The 20,378-nt window shown below is 36.0% G+C and overlaps 1 protein-coding gene across 12 annotated transcripts in view; it reads left to right on the top strand.

Annotated features, from left to right (window-relative positions):
- SHC3 (SHC adaptor protein 3) overlaps positions 1–20,378 on the top strand; it is a 65,741-nt gene that overhangs the window by 15,151 nt on the left and 30,212 nt on the right. For all 12 annotated transcript variants that reach the window (XM_085567434.1, XM_085567433.1, XM_085567432.1 and 9 more), the window contains one exon: positions 9,383–9,453. In XM_085567434.1, the coding sequence (XP_085423560.1) occupies positions 9,383–9,453 (71 nt within the window). The remainder of the gene's footprint in view (positions 1–9,382; positions 9,454–20,378) is intronic.

The following is a 20,378-nucleotide window of genomic DNA, read 5'->3' as shown; positions in this document are numbered from 1 at the left end:
CTTGTCTGAAATTAGACAGAAATGGCAATGAAAGCCATGAAAAATAAAAATAGACAGGGTATAGGGTGACACAAAGAAACAAATATGAGGAAGACAGAAAAAAACTGGCTAGGCTTTTTATTTTTTTTATAGCACCATCACATTGGATTTACTGATACAGGTATTTTTATCCTTTGTTTGGTTTTTTTTTGTTGGTTTTTTTTTTTGGTTTGTTTGTTTTTTTGGGTTTTTTTGCCTCAGAATAAACCCTGAAATTAGAGACATAAGTTGAACAAATACCTTAAATAACAAGGACATGACCAAAAGAGAGATATTTTATCTTAAGATGTTGTCTAAGCTTGCTCAGCACCATTTCCATCCTTTGGATATATTGTTGCACTAAGATACTGTTATTTCCATTTTTGGCTCTTACTAATTTAGGAATTAAACAACGGAGAGATTGTCTCATGGGACAACAACATCTTTCCTGACTGACATTTGACACTGCTTGCCTGTAATAAAGTAATTAAGAAGCATAATAAGAAACAGAATTGTCTCTTTTTTATAGATAAGCTGGTTTCATGAACCACAGGACATTTTAGAAACAACTGTAACTTCCCAAAAAATTGGAATGTCTCAGAAACACTGCCTTTGTCACCAAATGTAGGGGCCATGTTTTGTGTCCACATGTTGCATGTAGATGCTACACTTCTACTAATTTTTTTGTAAAATTAATTGTGTAGAAAATCTAAGCAGCAACTTTCCAGAGATTTTTTATTATTTAAATCCAGATTCAAAATTTCTCCCCTTATCCCTTTTTTCTGCACAGTGGGGGTTATCTTTTGGGCACTCTAACTGAGAAGACAAGAAACTATAGCTTCAGCATAGGAGAGTTAAATATTGATGAAGACTCAGAAAAAAAGATCTGGTTAAATTGCTGAACTCTTTCAATGAAGACCAGAGGTACATATGGCATTCATATTAAAAAGTACTCCCTCTCCCTCCATGCATGTTTTGGATTTTCAGTTTTAACAGTGACAGGTCCTTCCTACATCACACCTCCAAATGCACAGTTTAGAAAGCAGAACAGTATATGCATTTCAGATACTTACATGGGTTTTTGTTTGGCATACAGGTGAAAAAGCACCTGTTAGATGTTTTGTCTTCTGAGTCTGTTTAATGATACTCCTCACCAAGAAGTTCTACTTGCTAATGACTCTCTTACTCTCTAATGACTGAGGAAGAACAAGATCTTTAAAAGCTAGATATATTTACAGTGTCCATATTTACAGTTTCAAATGTCTAATTATGATTTCCAGCTATTGGAGCATATTGTTTTGGCTGCAGAAGCTTTTGTGTGTTTGTGCTAAAGGAATTCTGATGCAGAACATAAGCTGCTGGAACTAATCTGTATGGTGCTTTAAAGGGAAGTATATCTTGGTGGATATTCAAGGTAGCAGCCAAACAGTCTGGAAAGTATTCACTGAATTAAAGTATGCAGCTGTGAAAATGAAGCAATTCATCTGTGCTACTGCAGTGCATACTCAAAGTGGTTCACACTGCAATAATTGCATTCACTGGTATTATGTATTTTTAAAATTAAACCTAAAAAGTTTAGAACTGAACCTTGTGGTGTTTTTTCCTTAAATGTAGCTTTTTAAAAGTTTTTTTATGTTTGACCCATACAAAAAATTGAGGCTTAATATAGAATGTATACATGTAAAATAATAGAATAAATATCCAGTGTGAGCTTCTGAATCTAATATGCCTGATGTTTTGCATGCAAAAACATTTATCTGTAAGATAAGAACATAGGAAATATTGTTCATGCAAAACTACTGATATGGGATTTTTCTGAAAGCTTGTGAAGTCTCTATTCATTTAGCATCTTCATTACATAAGTATTTTGGGGCATGATGTTGGCAATCTTGTTTCAGCCACCTGCAAGTAAGAAATAAGAAAAAAGTATTTTATTTGAAGATGTTTTGTTTTCAACCCCATTTGAGATGGAAATTAGAAAATAGTCAGAAGCAAAATTTGTTTCTCAGTTATATCTTTCCCCTCTCTAGCAAGAATTGAGACCTCAGAGTTGACTTAAGAAATTGCTTTTTGAGATAAGATAAAATATCTTCTTTTTCTAGCTGAATCTTTTGCTTTTTTAAAGAGATTCTGAGTCCTTACTGTCGAGTTGATTGTGAGCTGCTGCCAGAATGCTTTTACAGGGTAAGACAATTCATAGAAAGGGTTGGCTATCATTTGCTGCTTAGAATTTTTAGTCTGATTATATTAAGACATATAATCTATTTTTGCTACAGAAACAAGTTAGCATACAAAAGGAAATAGGAAGGTGTTGGCCACAGCTGGAGGTATTCTTGGGAGAACTGTGCTCTCATCCATTGCTGTAGAAGCAGACCACATCTTCTCAAGAGGAATGCAATTGACAGTCATATCCATTATCATTTCTACTAGAATGAAAGCTCTGTTGGTTTACTTGTCTCATGGAGGATTTGGTTATGATAAATTTACACTGAGTGATTGAGGCTTATCTGTAGTTGAACCCCAAAGATTTTCTTTTCTGTTTCCACTCAATCAATCCTTCAAATTTGCCATGTGGATTGGAACATGCATTCTTTAATGAGGAAAAAACCTTTGGGGAAAATATTGATTCACTTTAAAGTTCTGTACATGATTACTTACTGGTGTAAAAATTACCAGTTGCAAAAGTATGAAAGCACGGAAGAGAGCCTTTCTGTTTTTCATGGCAGCATATGTTTATGACACATTTTTGGTGCCGGATTCTGTCTAAATATAGGGCCTTTTCCTCATTCAGAACAAGGCTGCCAGTGCTTCTTTCATGCAGGATTGCTGCTTCCACAGCCAGGTTTGCTGTTCTGCATGTGGCAGGGGAGCAGAGGGCAGAGGTACAGCCTGGGGCTCTGGGGCCACCAGGTGCCCCCTGAGACCTGCACCTGTCTGAAGGAATGCCTTGCCCCAAGGGGAGGGAAGGACAGAGGGCTATGGCATGGCTGGGAGAGCATGTTAGCTAAGCACCCACGCTAGATAAGAATTTAATATGGTGTTATGTGATAGTTAAACAGACGATTTAAAGGCAAATATATTTATATTCCAAACTATTCAGAGTTTTTCAGAGAAATTGAAATCTCTAGCAGCTTACTTAAAACTCTGTGACTACTGCTTATGAAAATTTACTTCTCTCTGAATATCTAGCCTTGGCTCTGCCCACAGCTTTTTCTAATATTATAACTTACTCTACATTAGAAATGTCACAGAACAAATTTTCCATTCCATTCTTCTACTGAAAGTGCCTAGGTAAACTAGCATAAATGTGAATGGTTTTGTGCATGCAGGACCTCTTTTTAACCACATTGCTATCTGTTCAGCTGATGGTAGCCAGTATTTTCAAAGGCTGCTTCTTCTGCTCATAAAATGCTTTGTCTTTTCAACAGCACCTGAAGTGAGAGGGTGTCCTGTCAATTTCTGTGATACCAGAATCTGGGGGAATTGTTTGCCATGATAATGGCAGGACAAAGGGTTCCCCTGACATTTCATAACACACTCTTAGCAATGGGCAGTTCTTAAAGTAAAAAATAAAATAACAGAGAAATGAACTCCCACAAAACAAAGAAGCAAAGCCCTGCAAAACAAGAAACAAACAAAAAAGCCCACAGAAACAAAGAGAAAAGATGTTTAGCACATTGGAGTGCAGGTCTTGCTAATCACTGAGTCCAGAAAGATTTTCCAGATTCCCAAATCTAAGTCCCAGTTGGGTAGCTAAGCCACATCCATGGGTTAATGAATATGATGTTATAGGGGCCTTTACATACACGTTTTTTCAGTATGAATGTAGTACCTCTATATTTAAAAGATTTCAAGTGTTAATTCAATTAAATCATATAAATAATATACATGCAACTACACTATGGTTTCCATATGAAGTAAAGAAGCAAATGTATGTTTTGATAAACAATCTTCCCTTTTTGTGCCCATGTCTTGCTGATTAGCAGAGTTAAGTAATTTTGTTGTGCATTTCTCAGTCAAACCAGTACACTATTCAGGGTAATAAATGTTCTTGTAAAGCACAGTTAAAAAACAAAAAAGTATTGTGGCACTTACTAATTTTCTACACATTTATTAAAGGAATATTTTAATATTTTATTAAAGGTAACACTTTCTGATTACAGCTCCTTCTTAGATTTGTATTTAATCAATTTTTAAAGAAAATTTTACATATTTTTTGTGGACTTTCTCTACTTCAGTGGTTTAGAAAATAGGTATTGTAAATTCAGTTAAGCTTGGAATTTTATCTAATATGATATCAAAGGAATTGAAGGATTGATTTCATATTAATTTGGTGAAGAGAAAAATTAATTCTATAAAATAGTTATCAATCTTGCAGTCTCTAGCTATGGCTTGGGCTGCTTTTGTCTTGATTATTTTCCTTTTCTTTTTTTTCTCTTCTCCTTTTCACCCATCAATATTGTTACTAAAAATCTTGCCTGCTTCCACTGTTACATGTGGACAAACTTATTATCTTGAAATCAAGTCCTGGGCTGCTATTATTTTTGTACTATGACCTGCTTGTTAGTGGGCATCTGGATATGAATCTTAATATGATTTAAGATAGATAGCAAGCCTTAAAGTAAATTTTCAGTATTGTGGTACACTGTGAAACTCCCAGTGCCACTACACAAGCTCCTTTATCTGTTAATGGTAGTATGTGAAATCAGAGGAAACTGTCACTTTGATGCATAAATAAATGCATATTGTACTAGTAGCAATAGAATCTGAAAGAAAAGCTTATTTATTATAAATAAAAATAAATATTATTTATTTTTAAATAAGAGAGTCCTCAACCATAGTTAACTAGCACTAGTCAATTCTTACTGACTACTCATTTACTTCCATGGCATAATGTAATTCTGGACTAGCTCTTTGGTGAATGAGAATAAAATGTAAAACAATAAAACCTTCAAAACCAAGCAAACTAATTCTCCCATCGTTTAAGAAATGAAAAGAAAGAAAATGTAGGCGTATGACTTGAGATATACACGAGAACCAGATGTGGCAAGTAAAAAGATACTCACTTTTCCCTTTTGCACATGCCAAGTAAAAGCACAGCCTAAGCCTGTGGGTGAGAAAATTGCAGTAAATTGCCCAGCTTATTTTATTTCTATGTTTGAAACTTAGATCTCCATACAACACCCAGAACCCCAGGAATCAGAATCTAATTTTTGAACCCCCAGGCTATTATCTGCAGCTGGGCAATGCTAGAGCATGCTTTAGATACATCAGTATTTGAAGACACAGGCTAATTTATGTCTAGTAATAAAATTGTTATGTATGTTTGCTGATGAAACCCTGTTATCTCTCACATGACTTGTGCAAGGCAGGTACAAGCTCTAAAGTAGTGAACTACTCAGATCTGATGTTGGTCATCTGGTTACACAGTAAATCTCAAAAAACCAGTAAATCTCAATTTACTAAGAATACCCATGTAGTTTTGATGTGCTCATGATAGTTTAGACTTGGATCAGAGGTTTGGATTCAGAGGTTAGGAGCTCCTATTTTATTTGAGAGTAGATGGGTAGATAAGCTATGCACAAGGCAGACACTCATCTGCTAGACATGTATGTAGGTTGGGCTGCTTCAGTGTTGTATGGGAGCTACATCCTGATGGAATAATAGAATAAGTCTTGGTACATTTTTATAAAAGTATTGCTGTTGTTAGTGTCAGCTTCTCAATCCAACAATGGAGAATTTCTTGGTATTTGGAAGAGCTTGTTAGGAAGCACCAAACAAGGTTGTTCATATTTCTGGAGCAAAGGGCTTCTCTGATAGTGACTACTCTCTTTTCTTTCTCTTTTCTTTTCTCTTGTTTTCTTTTCTTTTCTTTTTTTTTTTTTTTTAATCTTGGCTCCAAGTACACAAATGCACTCAGTCAGCATTCATGTCGGTTTCTGAGAAGTGTTGAGAGATCTCAATATCCTCTTTTATACAGCCTTCAGTTAAAAGTTTTAGTTACTGTACAGGAATTTTCTGAGTTATAAAGAAGACAGGTACTTTAGGGAGTACAGAAGAAATCTTTGCATATTGGACAAACCAGAAGTATGAGACATGTAGCCTTCTCTTACACTAACCTGTCAAAACCGTAACTAATAAGGATATTGGAACCACATGGAATGAGAGCTGCATGGTCCCACTGGTATGTGGCACTCTGCTTCCTGCAAGGTACTGTTTAGCATGCAAAGTACAAGTTATGAATCTAAAACCTCTGAATGGTATTCATTCATATGAAAATTTTTTTTTTCCTTGGGACATAGTACCTTTCAGTGTACACAAGCTGGAAACTCATTCAAATATTAGAAAGTCAACAGAAGGCAGAATGTTATCTGAGGAAGCTTGGAACTGTTAGTCCTAAACCCTCCTACTTCAAGGTGGGCTACATCTTGATATATTTAGCTCCTGAGCAATGAGAGGGAGGATGATAGCAGGAGCTCATAAATTTCATCGTGCACAGTAGTTGATTGGTTAGAATATACATTAAGTACTGGGTGAAGAGGAGCTTTTTTTAGAAGTAGACTGTTTTATAAATATATTTTAAATGTTTCTTCAAATGCCTAAAGCAAAAGATAGCATTTCTTTTTAATCAGGGTATTTATTTGTTGAAATTAATGAATAATTTATTTCCTTGCTATCTTGGTTGTATGTCTTCTTTCTGTGGATCCTTGTCAGGTTGTACTTCAAATGGATATTTTTAGACAGCAGTGTTGGTCTTGGGGAGTAATTGAAGCATAGCAGTAGGTGAGTTATATGTCCCTGTAGTTGGCCTTTGGACCTTTGAATGTCAGTTTTTATAGTAATTTTGTTACTTGAAAACATGCTGTGGTGATTAAGTGTTCACATCTTTTATCCCAGCAAATCAGTTGCCATCTTTACATTGATCAGTCAGGAATACAGCAAGCTTACTATGTTGTGTTCAGTTGTCTTCGTGATATACATAAAACGAGTACAGGGTAATTTTTCCATCTGACCTTCCCTCAGTCTGATCTTGTCTCTATTTTTGTTAATGCAGATCAGGTAGTGTGACTCAAAGGGGTCTGAATGCACGTCTTCTAAGTATGTTTATGAGTTTTTGTCTACTTATTTGTCTGTTTATTTTGACAGTGGCTTGTGTGCACATGTTTTTTATGTATTTATTTGCACGCCTGCATGTACTTGTCAAAATACCTTCCAGAGTTTGCTTCCAAAATGCTGGACCTGGTTCTCAAACTCGTGCAGTTACTTTGCTTTAAAAGACTTGTGGCAAATATAGGTAAGTGAAGGAACAAGTGAAATCCAAGAGTGTTTTTGTACTGAGAGGTCTAAACTAACAGGTTGATGATATAATGAAATTTCTTTGACAAAGAAATCACAGTGATACCTTTGAATAGTCATACCATTTACAGCATATTTAATTACAAAAGCATCTCATGTGAAATAAATAATGGACAAAATTAATCTATGAAAGCATCCTGGACTAAAACAAAATGTCACAGAAAGAAAACAGGAAAATATTGATCATTGCTCTTTATTGGCACATTAAATGATTTCAGCTGATTATCTCAAGTGATGCTAAAGAATTTAATCTCCAAGAAAATGAAATCACCCTCTGAGATAATTAAAAATAGACTTAATGGCTTAACTTCCTTCATCAGAGCATAAACTTGTATATGTTTTAAGTACTCAGGCAGAAGTATATGTAAAAAATGGAATTTATTTGTAGTAAGGTACAAGGACTGTCTAATTTTGCACTGATAGATGAGAGTTCAAGAATATTTTCTTTAGCTTGAAAGCTCCATGTTCCAGGATCTCTTTAGACAAGACACTTTTTCAAAAAACATAGATTTGCAGATTTCTAAAATATTCTAGGAAATGGATCTTGAGATAACCCTTCTTAGAAATTGTGTGCTATAATAATGCAAGTTCAAACAATTTAATGTATAAGAGTCAGCTGATGTTCTAGCTAATTTTATTCAGTGTTGTGATGACTTCATAGCATTTGATGGAAATAAATTAAGTAATAGTTGATATATGAAAACAAACTAGATATTCCCTCAGCCTGCAAACAATTTATGACATACATGTTTCTATGGAAAATCTTTGCTGAAATTATACATACTACAGTTACTGATACAGTGATTCTCTATTTAAAAGATTATTTTTTCAACAAAAATAAAATTCCAAAACATGATAAATTGTGGCCTCACTTGATTTTTGCACTAGTTTCATCCAAAATAGATTGTATTATGCTGTGAAGATAGAAAAAATGATATAAAACTGATATAAGTGCTGACATAAAAACACAGTGCTACAATGGCATCATGACCATCATTATGGTCTCATGATGTGCAGACTTCTCCATAATTCCCTGGATTTTCAAACGTATGGTTAAATGCTTAACCTACCTGCAAACATACTGCCATGGGTTATTGCCAGTCACAAGGCAGTTTGTGCAAAGACACCATCCAAATATCTGACAAGAACTTTAGCTCCAGTAGACTTTAGCATATGCAGGTTATGCCCACTTTTGGAAGCAAATCTAGAAGATTCACTCCAGTTTTTTCTCACTCCCAGTGACAGATACTGTTGAATTTTAACATATTTCATAATGGTACTTCCTTTTTTCCACAGAGGTGCAGGGCAGATATCTTGGTCAAAAAGTATGATCTTGTCTTAATATTAGCTAACCTTCATGTAATTCCATTCTTGAATGACCCTGTTAAAGTAATTTCCCAGCATGGGCTATTAGTATTAGCATTTTCTACCTTTTTACTACTATAATAAATGAAAATACTAAATTACATCTATCCCTGAACTGTTTATTAAGAAATTTGCTTGCTGGTATTCTTTTCAGCTTTTCCTGTTATAAGCTGCCTTTTTTTTTTTTTTTTGTTTTGTTTTGTTTTGTTTTTGTTTTATTGAGACTTAGTTCTCTCCCTTTTAATTAACTTTGTTCTATTAACCAATAGCAGATAAATTCCTTTTACCACACTTCCTTTCTCATTAACATTATTTTTGACATTGATTGTATATAAAGTGGACCAATTAAGATAGAAGGAAATGAAAAAAAGCACATCAGCATTATAAATTGAGTGTATTACGGTGACCAGGCTAAACATAAAACTATACGTTGAATGAAATGTGACACTTAAATATAAACAAAATGTTTATGGAACAATTCTGTGACATAGAACAGCAAAATCACAACACCCTACTTTAGACATAGTACAAATCAAATGGAAAAATAATAATTGCACGTTGCCTTTTAATGGTTAGTTACACTTTCTCCCAGAACTCAAGTCTAATTATAATGCATTTTCCCACTCTTTCTTTTTCTTTACAGTACTTGGGCTGTATAGAAGTCTTACGGTCAATGAGATCTCTTGACTTCAGTACTAGAATGCAGGTTGCAAGGTAAGATTTTGTACAACTACATTTTTTAAAGTAACTTCTGAATTCTGCCCGCAGAGTAAAAAGGCCAGAAAGATGGCAAAACATGTGGTAAAGGATTTTTGGATACGATAAGTCCACTTTTAAATTTTACTTTTACATGTAAATCCCTCATGTGATATTAATACAGTTTCAGCAGGACTTAAAAACTATTTTCTCTGTGGATTTTTAATATGCTAGGAGCTGCTTTAGAAAATTTTTTGCCTGTTCATTTTGTCAAGTAAAGCACTTTTCCGGGTACCAATTTAATGGCTTTTAAGCCAGTGAGAATTAGAATATGCTTAAAATCTATGATCTCAAAATTAATCTAGGGAGCTGGTTTGGCACCCATGATTATGGGCTTTATAGTAATTTCTTACAAAAAGTAAGAAACTACATGCATAAAGAATATAAAGGAAAATATATCACCCCAATGATACCAGAGACAAAAAAGAAAAAAGAAGAATGATTACTTTTTCAGACTGTGTGCAAGAAACAATAAGTTTGTATTAGATTCTTATGACAGTTCTTTTAAATGTATCATGGTATTTTTGTAAGAGCAGTATATAAGTACAAGACTAAAGAAGTAGAAGTGTCCATGAAGTATTTTTCTTTTCTATGAAAAATATTTTCTGAGAACTACAGGTATGGTGTTTTGCAAGCATTTTCACTTGAAAATCTGAGTCATTGATTTCAGAGGAATGTAGCAATGGTGTCTTCTAGAAACTGGAGACCACTTTTTCAAATTCTGGAATTGAAATGATAAAGAAATCATTTTCAAAGAAACATATATAAAGTGATATGACTGGATACAGTGCTTGAATTTCAACCGTTTGAGGCATCTTACACTTGACAATAAATAAATCTGTCATAAGCCATATATCATAACATAAACAGCTAAATATTTCTTTTATTAAATGAGAAAAATCACTTGTTTTTAGGCTTGGATTCTAATCATATGATCTATGTGCATTGACTTTGAGTTACACCTGCATACAGCAGCTTTGAATTGGGTCATGTAAGTCCTTACAAAAATTTAACCGTTGATTTGTCAAGATGCTGCACTGATGAGAGGCATAGAAGCCAAAGGACAGGTAAATGACCAAATCCCATTTTTCAAACAATGTAGACTGTGGAGGCATTTGATAATTTTACTACTGTACTTTTAGAAATGTATAATGTACATTACTGATGTATTTCAGCAGTGACCTTTGAAAATTATTTCATATTTAAGCACACTTGTACTTCCAATGTAGATGGTACTTTTATATTTACCACTTGGAAATTCAGTGATACCGGCTTATGAAACAATTGTGATAATTATTTGATTTGTTTTCTATATGTGGAAGTGAATTAATCTTAATTTTTCTGCACAGTTCCCTTTACTGTATGCCTTCATTGTAATATTATTATACTTTTCTTATTTTCTAGCTTAAAGGCACTATACTGACATGAATACATAAGCATATTTGGTGATCTGAAGCAATATGGTCTACATAAACAAAATATCTTTGCCTTGTAGTTCCTCCAATTAAAAAACAAAAAGTTTATTGGCTTCTACTGTGAAACAAACTTGGAATTGTATTCTTTTTCTGTTGAAGTTATAGCATATATTACTCCATGAAATAATTTTGTTATTCCACCTTCCTCTAATTATATCTAGAGCACAGATTTTTTTTTCAAGCAGGAAGCCGTATCTTCCTGATTTGCTTTTTATTTTGTATTTACAGTTTTATATTTATCATAAATGAAATCATTTTAATAATGCAGTTCCTGATCTAAAATTTTACCTAAAAAGGTAGCTTTTGAATTGGGACCTAGAATCTTAATCTGCATTTCATTAATTCATCTGGCTCTAGAAATCCCCTTGTCATGTCCTAGGTTTTCAGTACTCACACGCTTTGTTATGTAGCATTTCACATACAAGCCTGTTGTTTATTAAGAAAATATTAAGGAATTGCTAGAATTCCCACATGGTAATTAATTTTATGGTGTATTTTAAGAAATATAACATAGGCCTCAAGGTATGTACTGAATTAATAAGGCTGATGTTCTGATGTTACAGGCACCAGTTCCCTCTTAAGAAGGCACCTGGTGCCTAATCATCTGTGCAGCCCTTTGATTTCAAATAAAATAAAAGCACCCGAAAGTTACGCTTATGTCTACTACATCCTACATGTATTTTCAGGCATGTCCATTGCTGATTTCTCTGCAGCTTGCCACCAGTAAAAGAAAACTCTCCTGGTAGTCTGATGGCTCCTGATGTGGTGTGACCAAGGCTTAGGTCTGTAGTGTTAGCTGTGACTGCAGCAGCCAAGGAGCCAAGGTCCAAACCTGAAGTAAAAGCTTCTCTGTGTAAACCTCTCTATGCTGTTTTCTCTAACCAGAAAAACACATGTCACAGCAGCTGCAATCCCTTTCTGACCCACAACTTTATAAAATTATCCTACTGCATGCATCACACCTGTTGGATCTGTAATTTTTCAAGACCTTTCAAAACCAGCCATAGTAGAAAGTGATCTGTCTTGGTCTGATATGACTTCTGGCATTATGCAGTATTTACTAAGTATGATTAAAAAAAAAAAAAAGAGTCAAGTTACTTGATTTGTTGTGAAAGCCTGGGTGCATTTGTTCCTAATAAGTAGGCATCGTGTCTGACACATCCAAAGCACTTACTCCCCTTCTAGCACTGCATCGCATGCCTGTCCCTGCTTCCTTTCTTAACCTTACTTTTTCTCCATATTGCAGAGCTTAAAGATAGGAAGTCAGTTATTAGAAATCCTAAATTTGCCTGTTTTCTGCCTTCAAGTTATTACATATGTCACTTTATGTCTCTGTCAGCTTTGAGGATGAGCAAATCCCCAAAAGTAAAATAAGCAGCATCAGTTCCTAGAAGAAAAACTTGTGGGGCTCAGTAATGGGAGGGTAAGATGTAATCTCCTGCTCTGCTTGAAAACTCCTGGTGTAATTTTAGACAAACTGTTAGTCCCAGTCACAGATATTTCTATGATTAAATGAATTAGTGCTTGTAAATGGCACTTAAATTGTTGAGTGAGCACTTAGAAATTACTTAAAAATTGGACTGAGATTTCCACTTATCTGGTGAATTAGAGGTAAGAAATTCATGGGAAAAGGTTGTGTAGATAATTTGAATGACTTTGAAATCACAGCTGTTATAATGCATTAGGAAAGTATATACATCAGTGTGCATGCATGGACATATCTGACAAATGAAGAACTTTGGCTTCAATTTCAGGAACTGCATCAAAGCCCCAGAGTAAATACTTTGGTCAGCAGCCTTTCCTTCCTTATTGCAGTCCTGTGAAATATCAACTTTTGCCATCTAATGCTGTCTTACCTATCCTATCCTGTAACTTGTATTTGTTTTGCCCTTTCATTTTTTGTACAATATAATGTTAAAACTTGCACCAATAAATTTATCTTCATGTGAGAGCAGTGAGCAAACAGTTTCACTTGGCATATTCTTTGTCAGATCTTAATAACCTTGGTGGTTCCTTGCAGTGGTATTACTGCCCTAATTCTGAGTTGAAGGAAAAAGTTGTGTAAAATTTCTAGCAGATTTTTACCTTTATCATTACACATATGAAGTCTCAAGAGTCTCTTACTACAGGGGAAATAGAAGAACCAGAGAAGTATTAATCAGTTGTATTGTATTTATTCTTTCCTTTAATGAATGTAATATCATGTGAATCCTTGAGCAAATAAGAGGATGCGCCAGACGACGGTCAGCTGTTACACATAATGATAAATGAAAGCCAGCTGAATCCACGTGTTGCATCTTTAATTGCTCAGTGATAATTCTTGTAACACATGTGAAGTCAAGATGACTTTCTTGGGTATCAAGACAAACAAAAGCATTTAATTTTCAACATAGTGGAGGAACAGGAGGACTAGCAGACAAGACTACTGAGCTAACCACGGGTGTCAAGTGGTTAAAGTTCATCTGAAACCTACCATCATCGTCATAGAAAGGGGACACTCTTAAGATTCTTTGGCCAGGCTTTGGCCAAGCTTCAAGCTTTTTGTAAAAACAAACGTTAAAAATCAGGTAAAATTCCTTTGCAACATATGCAGTGTTTGCAGTTCATGTCATATGTTTGTATGCTCATTGTTAAATCTATAGTAGGACAATGGGTCCTCACTTTTGTGTTGTATGCATGAATGACATGCACTGGTTTCAATTAGATGTTGCATGCACTGTTTGTTGTACATCTGAGTCTGAACTACAAGGATGCATGTTCATTGGCATTTAATTGAATGCCATCAGTTTACTGCATGCAGCATCAAAAAGTCATACCTCCCCATGCCAAATAAAATATTACGTTGCATGTTGTTTTAATAGCAATAGGTCAGAGGATGGAAATACCTCATACCAGCAGTGGACCCAAATCCAAACTCTGATCCCAGTACTCTATATTAACTCTATTGGTGTCAACAGCTTTAAAAATATTCCTCTCCAAATTTGAGGCCTGAATTTTATTAATAAAATTATTAAACCAAATCCATTTATGGCAATATCCCTGGAGGAGAGATGGTGGAAATCCAAATGTTAGAATTGTATTTGAGTCCAATGCTAAACAGTATGAAACAGTTTAGTTGATGCAGTGTTTCACCTATACCTATGTTGTTTGCAGAAATTGTCAGCAAGCATCACTGAAGAAAAGGGTGGAAGATATTGCAAAAAAAGACATTGCAAAGCAAGAATGTGTCTCCTGTGATTCTTGAAGGCAGATAGGTAATCTGTTATCTGCAGTGAGTTCTGTATTCAGTGTCCTCCTTAACATGCTGTCATGCTTAAAGGTGAGTTAAGGTGTTTTATCTCTGCCTTCTTCCATGTGAACTCTGGGTGTGGGGTGGCATTAGGAGATGGCAGAACTCATAGACCATTTTCAGTTGCAGGAAGAGGTTGGCACAGTTACTTCAGTGTCAAAGCTCTGGGAAGCATGAGGTGCTAGCTGCTACTTAGTTCAGAAGTCTCAAAAGCGGATGGGGATATCCTTATAATTTGTACAGCATACCTCTGAGTGGGACAATGACAGCTATAGTGCTTGATAGTTTGAGAATAATTTACACTTGCTAGTTAAGCTATTATTAGCACAGGAATGGGGTAGAATAGCATAGAATAGAATGGGGTAGGTTTTTGCATGCCTAAGACTGGAATCTTTCCTTTTCAACGCAGTATTAGATAGAAATTGTTACCTAATATTTGGAATAATTTTACTAATATATGGTAATGCCAAGCCAGAATGAGAGCAATTAATTGAGCTCCCCAAGTCCATGTGCCTTTGTAAGAAAACAAAGAGCCTCTTGGAGAATGGGGAAGGTGGAAAGTTGGAAGCCAAATAGTCAGGGAAGCAGTGACGGATATCACTGCATCCTGGATTTTCAGAAAGATGATGAATCCTCATTGGTCTGCAGATCCAGGATCTAAAGCAGAGTGGTTCTTCATATGGAATACGAAGTTAACAACTGACAGAAATCTGGAAACCAAAACACTCTCAATTTCTGCTGACAGCACCTGGCAGCTTGATTACACAAATAATTGACGGAATTTGTGTTTGTGTTGTTCTCATGACATGTGCAGTCACACAAGACAGTTCATCAATGCTGAACGGTCCTTTTTGGCAAACACAGCCCAGATATTTATAAAGTGTCATCTATCTGACACAAGAGAGCTCTGTGTAAGATACCTCTCCAAAGTCCTCCTTTAAACATGAAGTCAGTTAGGCATTAGAGAAAAATATTTGTTAGACTAAGTGTTTTCACTCTACTTCTGTAAAGTTTCCTGTGTCTGCCTTTGATATATCTGCTAATATCTACTCTTTGAGAGAAAATACTTTAGTAAATGACCTGAGGCTGGGACCAGTTTGGAGATTACTATGAACCTGATTTAGCAACAGAAGACAGTTTTATTTCTCTCTTCATTTCTCTGACCAGGACAGTAGCTAGAGACCAGTCTGAGTGGAAAAAAGCCTGAAAGTCATAAAAGATGCTAAGGGATTGAGCTACTTAGCACATGTAAAGCTTAAAGTACTTTTTATTAGGTATTTTTGGTGTCATTGACTATATTCTTGACAGTTAGAAGGTTGACTATAAGGAAGGTTTTGTAGCTGTACATTCAAAACTGAGGTTTCATATACCCTTTATGTTCAACAAAGCTGTGTATGCATGCAGAGTTAAGAGATATAGTTAAGGTGTGCTAGTAGGATAACCAAGTTTCACTCTACATTTTTTTAAAATAAGACCATTATTCAGAACTTTTGTATCGGAAGAAATCATCAAGATCCAGTAGATTTCTATGTTACTGATGAATGAAACTGGGTTTTCTGAAACTTAACTTGCATGTTATGGAAGAAAGTATAAATTGTACAGAAATTGTACAAAATATTCCTTAAAAAGTTATTGTCATTTTTAAATATTGAGAACAGAGTACTGAGCATGTCAATGGATAAAGAGTTTCTTTGCCAATGAAACCAAAGAGTCCTTCAAACTGCATTGGTTTCTCTTAGGAGATTAATGGAAGTCTCACACTGAAGATGCAGAAGCATAAGAATAACTATCATTATATAGATTGCATACTGCATATTTAATGACATGGTTTTCAAAGCCAGTCACTTGAGTGTATAAAGTTTATTCAATAAACCAAAAATTAAGTTGGCCAGCTTCCTTTCATTTTCTGCTTTTAGATTTTCTACATTTGAGAAAACTCCATATGAAGAAACAGAATGGGTAGCTGACAAAAGGAAAAAGAAGAGTTATCATCTCCTTGCTCTACAAGTGACACCAGCTTGCTTGACGCATCTTCTTGATGCCACCTTGTTCCACAAAAGTTTTCTTCCAGGTTTCCCATGAAGACAGGCTTCACTTGAGTCAGGATGGCAACACATGGCATGGCTTGGTCTCTGCACCAGTTTCTATGGGGGTTTCCCCTCCAGGCTGCTGCTGCACGGTACTCTGGATTAATGGCAGTAGAATCTTCACATTTAGCTTTCCCTTTCTTTCCATAACTTTGATTCATTCTCTTTAGCTACTTCTTCAGCCTTGCATCCTCCAGACATGGTCAATCTGCTGTCAAATACTGGTTTAGTCTTCAGCGGTTGTGAATGTCCCCTGTGCTACTTCAGACAGCACATGCTCATTTTGCCTGTTTTGCAAATGAACAAAAAATATATCAATTATTAAACAGACTTCTAAAAATGTATTGTTGGTCTCTGTTTCTTTTTATTTAAATTATTTTCTCAGAAGCAAGTTATTTTTAAACCTAGTACAGACTTTGTTTCTTCTCAGCAAATACTGGCACAATACTTGGTAATGATTAAAAATGACAAGAACTTAGTACTGTTAAGAAATAACTGGGAACCTTCTGAAAGTTCTTCCATTTAGAAAATCAGTCTTCTGCTGTCTGTTTTTCAACCTGTGAAGTCCTAAGCTTTTGAGGTGGGGAAAAGTAAACTCAGGAACTACAGTACACTAGAATATCTTAACAAGTGAGTATTAGTAGGTTTTAAATATTTTGATACAAAACATTTCAGACTAAAATGTAGTCACATTTTCTCATCTCATTATTTGAGATGGTTTTACTTTTTCCAAATATGCTGGGAAAATCTGTGCTTTTTCTATGTGTATGTAATTTCCCTGAAATATGAGTTCCAGAATTTTGGGGTTTAATCAATTAAATCATATTCATTAATAACAGGAACAGCACAATCAAAACCTGAGAGTATTTTCATGTGATGATGTTTCATAGAGGAACACATTTGAACTTCCTGAGTGGACTACACTCTATAACAGAATAAAATATCACTAAAGCTATAAATTATACCAGGGCATTAGCCTTTTTAATGGAACTAAATGGCAATGTAAAATGTCCTTTTTTCTTTCTCAGATGTCAAACCACTTTAAAGCAGTATAGGTCAACCTCAGAAAAATCAGATCTTTTTACTCAATGCACTTGAATACTGGAATTATATTCAAAATACTCAACATGTTTTGTGCCAAGAAAATGACTCCACAGTATGACCATCTGCAAAGCAGAAAATACTCTTGGGCAGATTTGGAACTCAGCATGTGGTCCTTACTGCAGACAGCACAGTAACTAATTTTACAAGACATCGGCATAACTCTGCACTGATTTATCTGAGCCTAGCTAATGGAGCAGGATGTGGCTTAGAAAGGTGTAATGTGTGTCTATGTCAAATAATTTTCTTATTAGAAAGGAAGCAAATGTAATCACATCCAACTTTTCCAAACTGTGCAATATTTAGCCATGCAGATATATATATAACTTTTGTTTTTGCCTTCCTTAGGCAAGTGTTTCCATGCACATGTCAGGTGATGGCATGCTCAGCCTAGCAGCAATACCTGGGCCTGGGCTTGATTTGTACATCAGGTGTTTGTGCTGCTGAGGCATTTTCAAATTTGATTTGCTAAAAAAAAAAGGTTATGTCTACCCTGTCCTTCCTAGCAGTGCAAGCTGAAAAGAAGTCTTTAGGCCATACTTGCCACATCACTAGGCTGTCTGGCTATCTGACTGGGGAACTGTCACAGGATCATAGAATGGTTTGGGTTGGAAGGGACCATAAAGACCATTCAGTTCCAATCCCCTGCCATGGGCAGAGATACCTGTCACTGTACCAGATTGCTCACAGCCCCATGCAACCTGGCCCTGAGCACTTCCAGGGCTGGGGCATGCACAGTTTCTGTCACAAACCTATTCCAGTGCCTCACCTCCCTCACAGTGGAGATTTTCTTCCTAATATCTTGTCTAAACCTACCGTTTCAGTTTGAAGCCATTTCCCCCCATCTAATCACTAAATGCTCTTGTAAAAATCTCTCTTCACCTTTCTTGTGGGTTCCATTAAGCTGCTGGAAGACCATATTAATTCAGTCTAAAGTCTTCACTTCTCAAGGCTGAACAATCCCAATTCTCTCAGCCTCTCCTCATAGGAAAGGTGCTTCATCCCTCTAAGCATCTTGGTGGCCCTTGGATAAAATGCATATTCAGTGCAGTGACAGATGTTTAGTTGTCCTTATTCTTCCTATTTTCTTAAAATACTGCTTTTAGACTCCTTAACTCCCACGCAGGGAGTGTGCCTTCTGTTGCAGGCATGCAAAGAGTTGCTGCCAGGACACTCTGACCTTGGTTACACAGAATTGCTCTATGAATGTTTTCTGAAGTTGCCACCATTTTCACTAAAAGCATTGTTAACGTGAACCCTGCAGTTGCTTGAATACATTTGGTATTTACAGAGGTTCAAAACCTAGTCTTCCCACAGTATTTGGGAACACTGAGTTATGTAAAACCAAGATATTTTACCAAAAGGAAGGCAGCTGGAAATTGTATAGTACTTTCTTATGGAGTGAGAGGACATGTAGCCTAGTTGGTTTTTTGTTTGTTTGTTCGTATGTTTGTGTAGTAGCAGGGGGGGGAGGGGGGGGTTTGGTTTTGGTTTTGGTTTTGGTTTTGGTTTTGTTTGTTAGGTTTTTCTTTTTTTTAAGTCTTCTGTGCTCCACCAAGATGAGGCATGCAAGGAGTAGTCAAGGCTGCCTTGTGAAGCCTTGCCCTGGGCTTCAGACTTTTCACCTAGTTATTTCCTCTCCTATCTCAAGTGCCAGTTTTGATCAACTTGAGGTTGATCCTTGGTCCTTGAATCAGATTCATCTATTGAGTAACACATTTTAATGTCTAGTTATCAGGTGCTGGCAGATAGGAGAGGTAGTAGCAAAACTGCTACAAGATCCAACTCTGCCCTAGAAATATAACAAGATTGCACACATTTTTATTGAGTGCAGTGACCTGAAAATCCCCTTGTCTTTCTGTAAATTCCATGCTGCCCCTAGGGAGAGAAGATGACAGGGGCAAATAGGAAGAGAAATGAAATTTTAGACTAATTTATCCCTCAAGCACATATCTCAGAAATGCAAGTCCCTTCTGTGAGAGGCAAAACCTATGAGATATCTCAATGTACCTGTTGAGCCACTGGAAGAGACAAAGAGGTGACAAGTGTTGATGATGTCTCTGTGAGAGCAACTTGCAGTCAAAATGCCTGGGAAACTAAGACACACCTGGTGAAGCAAGAGGCATGGGTCTGAAAGAGTGAAGTGGGCTGGAGACTGCCACTGGCTTGAACTTCCCATTCTACTACCTCCAAAGGATTTACTTCAGCAGAAGAAAGAGTTGGGAAACCACAAGTTTTAGCTCAGTAGCCAGAAAGGATGACTCTGTAAAAGATGCTGTGTGCTTGTTTATCTTGAGACAAAGAAAAGCATTTTTAATGAATTTTTATTTTGAGAGTTGTACTATTTACTTTTCCCTGGTTACACTTGCAGGAGTAACCCTTGTCTCAGTATTATGGTGATCACTGTATGATGCTTGCTGTGCTTTATTTCTAAGATGCATCAGACATGTTCTTTTAAACCAACTGCTTTCTACTTGCTCTGTAAGAAAATCTAGCAATTTCTTTAACTAAAACACTTGTTTGGAGTAAAAAAAAATGTTATGAAGGTGGGAACTAAATATAGGCGCTGAACTGTGAAATGGGGTATTGTAGCTGTAATGGTCTGGGTGCATATGCAAGTCAGGGTTTGTAGTGAGAGGCAATTTTATTGAAAAAAACAGATGTAGATGGGGAAAAAAAAGACTTAAGAATTGTTATGGAACAAACTACATCTCCTCTAGACCTGAGGAAAAGACAGAGTGCTTGAAAGATTTTTTAACCGTCTCTCGCTATAAATCTCACACTTCTTCAAAATGGCAGGACTGTAAACCTGCTTCAAGGTGTGTTCCATTCCCCCAGCCACCCATCTCCCAAACCAATAAAATGTGATTCTTTCAGGTGATTCCAACTTTTAATTGGGGCCAAGCTAAGAGTGCACAAGGCATGACTATA

The sequence above is a fragment of the Lonchura striata genome, chromosome Z, assembly GCF_050655825.1.
Source record: "Lonchura striata isolate lonStrDom1 chromosome Z, ASM5065582v1, whole genome shotgun sequence".
Taxonomy (NCBI): domain Eukaryota; kingdom Metazoa; phylum Chordata; class Aves; order Passeriformes; family Estrildidae; genus Lonchura; species Lonchura striata.
The sequence above is the reverse complement of the archived record's forward strand: the minus strand, read 5'-3'. Positions and strand labels throughout refer to the sequence as shown.